The sequence below is a fragment of the Micropterus salmoides genome, unplaced genomic scaffold (assembly GCF_014851395.1).
Source record: "Micropterus salmoides isolate LMB-PRFRI ecotype aquatic unplaced genomic scaffold, ASM1485139v1 Ms_hic_scaffold_3502, whole genome shotgun sequence".
Classification (NCBI taxonomy): Eukaryota; Metazoa; Chordata; class Actinopteri; order Centrarchiformes; family Centrarchidae; genus Micropterus; species Micropterus salmoides.
This window is the reverse complement of record NW_024042821.1, coordinates 1-7,500: the sequence shown is the minus strand read 5'-3', so window position 1 is coordinate 7,500 and position 7,500 is coordinate 1. Positions and strand designations below refer to the sequence as shown.

Here is a 7,500-nt window from a genome sequence, read left to right as displayed (position 1 = left end):
GCATAGTCCTGGGGTCCTGGGTGTTCATTTATTGTTGTACTAGCGGGCAAAGTCAACCAAGAGACAATACCAGAGTTGTTGTAGTAGCGTCCAAAGGCAGTGTCTTTGGGGATGTCTGGGTAAAGATAGAGCAGAGGATTCCTGGTCACGTTCCACTGGGCTCTCAGACTGTAGCGGGAAATGATGTCTGGCAGAGAAACGGCCGACAGCTCCTGCTTGGTGTATGGCTCTACTGCATGCACATGGGTCTCTACAGGGGGACCAATATACAGCAAGAAAAGTAAGCAAACACAAAAAGACATCCGAGTGTCTGGTGTTGAAATTGTTTCATCTACGACAGGACAGAGGACTGGGGGCAGTCTGCCATAAGAGGAAGAAAGAAACAATCCCTTGTATGTTATGTATTCTCAGTTACACAGGTTTGTTTGGGCTATCACCACCAAAAAGGAGTGTGCTTATGTGGAGTGAACATACATGTTAAAACAGCATTTCTATACAAATGCTATCCAAATTCAGTTTGGTAAAAGGCATGACAGTAACTGTGCCAGTAACAACCAAGCAAACTCTGGCTGTAAAAACAGTGATAGGATTAAAACCCTAATTTTGATAACTTTAGAATTTTCTCCAAACACACACACACACACACACACACACACACACACACACACACACACACCACCGTTGGAGTGCTCAACCCAGCTGAAGGTGATGGCTCCGTCTTTGTTGCTCTCGCTAAAGCGGAGCAGAAAAGTCCCGGGCTGTTTTTCCTGCAACAGGACGCGTGTTCTCTTCCTGCTCACGAACCCCATGATGAAACTGAAACCCACATACAGAACATGACGTGAGTTTAGTTCACAGGGAAGCATAGTGACCACATCCACAATCCCAAATAATAATACTTAAAAGATTGTGTTTTAGCAGTTTCAGTGGTCTGATTTGTGGCTGGTATGTGGACCATTGTAAACCATTGATGAGATGATGCTGGATGTATCTTACCCGTCCCGCCAAAGATCCACCAAGTGTCTTTTGATCAAATTAAGGATTCCATCAATCCAAATCCAGGCACTTTCGTTCTGACCACACAGGAAAGCAAAAGTCCGCATGTAAAGAGCACACACAGCTATAGGTTGTACACATTATGTAAACTACAGTATAATAAGAATCTTGCTCAACACTCACCTTGGAGAAATTGCTCCAGTGAACCACACCATCAGGATTATCTGTGAATATAAATATATTATCTATCTGTCTACCAGCCTTTTATTGTAGCCAGCCTAAGGCCCAGCTGTGCAATCCCCATGCTGTCTGATCAGCATCTTGATATGCCACACCTGTGAGGTGGATGGATTATCTCAGCAAAGGAGAAGTGCTCACTAACACAGATTTTGACAGATTTGTGAACAATATTGAGAGAAATAGGTCTTTTGTGTAAATAGAGAAAGTCTTAGATCTTTGAGTTCAGCTCATGATGAATAGGGGCAAAAACAAAAGTGTTGCGTTCATAATTCTGTTCAGTATATTTTATGTTAACCCTGTGTTGTAAAATGAGTAAATGCACCTTGTTCATGAACCTTGAAAGTGACACGACTTAATTCTGGGGAAGAAGCAGTCAAACACTCACCCGCAATTTTGTCTCTCAGCATGGAGAGCTGGTTTTCGTCAAGCTCCCGTTGCCCAACGGACAAAAATTGCCAGCTCAGAGCCTGTCCCAGCTGCTGCCACATGAGCGGAGGCGGGTCGACAAACAACAACAGGTTCTACAGAACAAAGTCACAGAGTTTTAATACAGTTGACAAATGACTCAAACCCACTGTTCTTCGCAGGGATATGAACATAGTAGTGAAAATAGACAAATCTCAACTGTGCAACACAATAAGAAGAAAGGATTTGGTTTTTTGTGTACATCAGAATAAACCCAAAATGCATATGTACAATTGTTTGGTGTAATTTGGAAGTGTCTTGTCATGCAGCTAAACAGATCCTGATATTGTGTGATGCTTTACCCTCGGTTCACTGGTGGACAGCATGTTGCACCACATGACAGAGGCCCAGGCACTGGAGATCTGATTGGTACTGGAGATGACAACCACAGGTAGGGAGCTGGCCTGGACCAACACAGGAGGAGGGTAAACTGCCTGGCTACCATTTTTCTGTGACTGAACAACTGCAGCTCTAATAGTGCCTTCTCTTCAACCAATAATATTTTAGGTTCAGCTGCAAAGCGCACACAGAAACTGAAATGCCTCTGACTTTTTGAGTGTCATGTTTACTCACCTCGATGTTACACTTGAGTCCAGCATGCTGAAGCCCTGTCACAAACTTAATGATGTGGAGTTCTTCAGTGACTGCCAGACGACTCTGATGGAGGAGAAAGAGACGTGGTTTTAGGAGGGGGAAAATACTGGTATAATGATTTGCAAGCATGTAGAAGTAGTGTGAGGAAGATAAATATTTAGTGACATGCAACCCCACAAAAAAAAAGTAGTACAGTTTCACATTTGTCCCATTCATGAACAAATGAATCACACCTAGGTGGTGATTTTAAACTTCCAAAGAGAATTCCCTGACTGATTAAGCACACTGTCTATTAACCTACCAACCATAAAACATCTCACTTGTGTCGCTCTCTTGAAGTATTTCCTATCACTGAATTCCATCAATCTGTTATGCATCAGCATGCAACCTTAAACCTGCATTCATTGATTCTTAGTCATGTTAGCAGCACAGCAATGTCTGCCTGTCTGCCGGTCAGTCTGTCCACCACTTTGGTCTAAATGGAAATTTCTCAACTATTGGATGGATTGCCACAACACAGACATTACCACCTTATAAATGAAATGGCAAACACGTATTTACACATAAGTGCAACATAAGCATTCATTTGAAGCCGTGACAACCATGTGTCTAAAACCTTGACTGCCTTTTTTTTTGCAGTTCATATACTGAGCCACAAAAGAGGCCATGCATTCAGTTTCAAAATGTGAAACACAGTAAAGTCTATGAAACTGAAATGATTCCGGTACTTTCCTTACAGCAAAGAGTCTGCAGTCTTTTACTAAAGCCTTTTCCCTCTAAAGATGCCGTCGAACATATCCTCGGCCTTAGTGTAACTTCAGTCATCTTCATTACGTTGAATCCCTACAAAAGTTACAAAAATGTACTTGAACTGTGGATGGCAGCCTTTATCTGGAAAGGTAACTGGGTCCACTTTCATACCAGTGGGTGGTGGTGTTTACAGTCCACAGCCAGCAGGTGGCGACCAACACATAGAAAGTCTGTTTATTCCTTTTTTTATACAGTCCTTGGGTTATACCTACAAATGGCAGGTACTTCAAAATGGATATCTCCTCTTACCTCATTCGTTCCTTTTCCTCTGGCTTTTCTTTCCTTAAGTGACTGAAAGAAATGTAAAATGTCATTATATACTCTGTTTAGTGCAAGTGACATAGGCATTATTTTACATGTGTGTAAAATACAAAGCTTTGTGTTCATGTAGTGACAGACGGACATATAGATACAACAAAAGTGTCTTTGCTTTCACTTGTGTTCACATTTCAAAGGTTAAGTTTTTGCTCAGGGTTTTGTGGAGTTACATACCAGGTTACCAAATTCTGCCACCAAGCCTCCACCTGGTGTGTCCACGTCCAACACCTTACAGTCATCCCTGTTGAAGTCAAAGTGACGGAACCTACAGCAACATCAGAACAATGTGTCTCTTTGTTATATGCAATTATCATAGACCAATTATTTTAACAATTCCTCAGTTTACATTTCAGATTTTCAAATCGTTTTGGTACCCTTCACCTACCCGTTAACGGTCATGGGTTCTTCAACATCCCTTATTTAAGGGAAGAAAAGGGGATACAAAAAGATTGATAAGGGAACACAGGCTATTAAAAAGGAGGTTTGTAGTTTAAAAAAAAAAGATTTGTGTTTATGTTAATTATAATGTACTATATCACTGGCTCATTTTCTGACTTACTTGTCAAATACAGGTTTGACTTTGAGCAGGCACTTGAATTCTGGGAGGTTTGCTAAGAACCTGAGAAGAGAAGAAACAGGTAGTGACAATCATACAGTACCTGTTAGAGCTACTTTGGGGGTGCCCTAGTAGGTTAAGGCACCAACTATGAACTGCAACATCCCAGGTTCCGGTCTGGCTGGGGACATTTGTTATAAGTCTCGTCATTAGTCTTGTCGTTTCTTTCTCTCCATAAAATACCACCCAAAACTATTTAAAAGGTGTTTATAATTTAGGCTACATCTGTGTCTTACTATTGGCTCATCAAAGCTCATATTTAGCAATTCATTGGTGAAGCAATGATTATTGTAACATAATGAGCACATGGTTATAATATGAATAAAAGGTAACTGAGCATCAGAGTGGTTTCAAAAGGCATTTTGATTCCTTTCAACACGTTTAGTTTGCTGTAAATCTGTGTGGCCATTATGGAATCCATTGTTTTTACTGTGAATCCAGGCCGACTACAGCTGCCGTCCTCCACGAAAGGAGCAAGCTACAAAAACTACACAGCCACTTCTCAAGCATACTGGCACAAAATATTAGATTCACAAAAACGTTGTATTTCTTACAGTAAATAGTTGATTTTGAAAACAGAAAAGGAAGTTGCTGTAACATTACATTATATATCTGATTATACTACACCTGTAAAGTGAGTAACCTGAAATAACTCAACAGTTGACAACCATTTTATCAGATCTAGATCATATCAGTTCTGTGTTGCCGTCGTTTTCACTATTAGCCCTGGGGGAGCAACACTGTGTTACATGCAGCCTTACCTCAATGTCACTGTGAACCGCACCCCGGTCTTAAGAATTAGCGGCGTTGTGGTAAACTTGACATGAAAGGTTGTATCTCAACCACTAGGGCACTACAAATCAAGACCACAACAAAACGTGTCAACAATATGAAAGTGAATCAGTCTGTGTTTATGTATTGTGTATAAGACACAAGGGTCCTGATGCCACGTCTCACTTTGCAAGAAGTTTTGTGAGCAAGCGCCGAGCGAATTGCTCAATTTCTTCCATGGGATTAGGGAGGTTGGAGGCGTCTGTGCTGTTGTATTTCTTGTTCTGGTCTTGCAGTTTCTGCAGCTCTTCCCCTACTCGTAGTAGCACTTCTGCCACAGCCGTGAACCTGCACGTACAACATAATGCAGAACACCAAGTTTTGCATCAAGTATTAAGTGTGACAGCTGGGACAGTGAGACATTTTCTCCAACCTCAACATGAAACTAACTAAAATGACTAATAGGTTCTTACCACTCCTGCAGACGGTCCAGACAGGTGTCAACTGGACTTCCAATGCAGGCCATCTGCTGCCTGCGCTTCCACTCAGGCAGCTCCACATCTGTGAGACTTTCAACGGCCTGCACTGCCAGTACCAAAATGTTCATTATCTGCTGCAGCACCATCTGCAAGGCAAAAAACAAACAAACACAGCAATGTTAAGTATGTGGGGTGTCCTTACTAATATGTAGAGAATGTTGTGACTGAAACTCATTATTGTTATTACCAAGCAATATAACAAGAAAAACATCCATGACCTTAACGTCTTTTTAAACATCACAGTGAGGTGTTTGTACTGAATTCCATGAGAAATTTAATGTGAGGATAAAAAAAAAAAAAATACTATGACTCAAACAATAATACCCAAACACAACACTGTTAGGAAATTACTTTCCTGCTTTTAACAGACTACAGTATTGCTATGACAACAACCTAAGCTGTGCAGTCAAAAAAACTTAAGGATGCTAAAATGATCCGCAACATCCCTGGTTTCCACCTTCGAACTTTGTTGCATCTCTCTCTCCTTCATTTCCTGTCATCCACAACTGGCATTATCTACTAAAAAGGAATACAAAATGCAAATAATCAGAGAGTACAGTAAGGCTTTTAAAAGCACTGCCTGAAAAGTTTCTACGGATGGAATTTTCCTTTAAACATAAACATGCTTTGAAGGAAGTGGTTTATCTGTTTGTGCTGTGTCATCAACAGCCCACCACATGCATCTACTGTACCTGCTTTGTTTGACTGATAAAGTTGGCCCGCTTAAGACATTCCTCTTCCACAACAGCATGGGAATCTGCCAATCCAATATGCTGCTCCACTGGTAATGACAAACAAGACATAAATGAAGCATGAACTCACACCAAACTTATCATCTGTTCCTTTTTGTCCGACTCCTTCCATACCTCTGCTCTGCCAGGTCTTCATTATGTAGTCAAGCTTTTCATTTAGGACCTCCAGCGACTTAATTTCTTTCTTTACCTCCTGCATTAGTGTTAAAGTTCACAAATTCAGATCCAGGTCAGGTGGAACACAAACCAGAAAACAAAATTAAAATCAAGTAAAAGTCAGTTTACCAAAGTCTGCCTTTTTAGCTCCTTGACTTTGTTGTCCAACTCTCTCCATTTGTGTTCAATGGCTGGACTGCCACAACCCTGACAAAAACAAAGACATTTCTTTCACTCTTTTGCCATTATTGGCATATGGTGGTGGTTCTTACAAAACAGACCTTTGTGCAAACAGTGTTTGCCTGCTGTAAAGATGAGATAATAAAGAAAATGTACAACACGGATCTGTTACTTTTTTAGACTGAATAGACCAGAGAATTAGAATAAAATCTTCACTTGCAGTGTGACAACCAGAAACATCATACTCATCTGCATAGCACTTGATCAAAATGAAATATTAAAGCTGGACTTTTACATATAAGTTTAGATAAATCCCTTCTGAGCTGGAATAAATAAAGCAAACCAAACAAAAGACCGATTTGAAAAGCTTTGTGAGATTCGGCATGTGATTAGAGTTCCTTTCTGCAGCCTGGACTGCACTGTTCTGTTCGTCCAGCTGATATCTTCAGTCATCTTACCTGTGTTTCATAGGCTGAAGCAAGGATGTTCTTTTCCTCCTTTAGGCATTCAGAGAGGATTACGGCCAAGTTCAGTGGCTGATCTTGAAAGTTTTTCTAAATAAAGAAAAAGAGTGAGAGGTTATTCTGTGGTAAGAAAATTTGTTTAATCCAATATTCAGGTCACATAACAGCATGTCCGCCCTACCAGCAAGTAGTCTTTCATCCCTGGAAAATCCGGTCCCTGCAAAATAGTGTTGTCCTGGACCGACCGTTTCCTCTGTTCTTCCAAATAAACCAGGAGTGCATGGAAACAAGTGCTTGCCATATTTTCATCCACAGCTGCCAAATCCCTGAGACAGATCAACAGAAAATGTACCTTCATTTAGGATTAATTAATGCTGAATGGGGCACTTTGTTAAAAATAATTCAAAACTGACTAGGATAACAAAGATATTGCATCTTGATATTTTTATTATCAGGTAAGTGAAGCCTGTAACATAGAGGGGGCTAATAATCATCCAATTAGCATAATCTGTGTAACAAAACAAATTAGTTCTGTATGTAGATCGTTTTCCTTAAAGTCAAGAAAAGCGATATATTCTAAACTTGTGCACAGAAGTTCA

General features: G+C 40.5%; 1 protein-coding gene across 1 annotated transcript in view; it reads right to left on the bottom strand.

Moving 5' to 3' along the window:
- Positions 1–7,227, bottom strand: part of LOC119884527 (signal transducer and activator of transcription 1-alpha/beta-like) — a gene marked incomplete at its 5' end in the record, with an annotated part of 8,901 nt that extends 1,674 nt beyond the window's left edge. Inside the window, 20 exon segments of the mRNA XM_038694906.1 lie at positions 71–250; positions 677–816; positions 997–1,073; positions 1,180–1,220; positions 1,622–1,757; positions 2,004–2,105; positions 2,275–2,358; positions 3,355–3,396; positions 3,598–3,688; positions 3,809–3,838; positions 3,983–4,042; positions 4,801–4,846; positions 4,849–4,892; positions 4,997–5,158; positions 5,284–5,435; positions 6,042–6,130; positions 6,216–6,294; positions 6,387–6,464; positions 6,896–6,991; positions 7,083–7,227. Coding sequence (XP_038550834.1) covers positions 71–250; positions 677–816; positions 997–1,073; positions 1,180–1,220; positions 1,622–1,757; positions 2,004–2,105; positions 2,275–2,358; positions 3,355–3,396; positions 3,598–3,688; positions 3,809–3,838; positions 3,983–4,042; positions 4,801–4,846; positions 4,849–4,892; positions 4,997–5,158; positions 5,284–5,435; positions 6,042–6,130; positions 6,216–6,294; positions 6,387–6,464; positions 6,896–6,991; positions 7,083–7,227 — 1,874 coding nt within the window.
- Between the last annotated feature and the right edge of the window lie 273 nt (positions 7,228–7,500).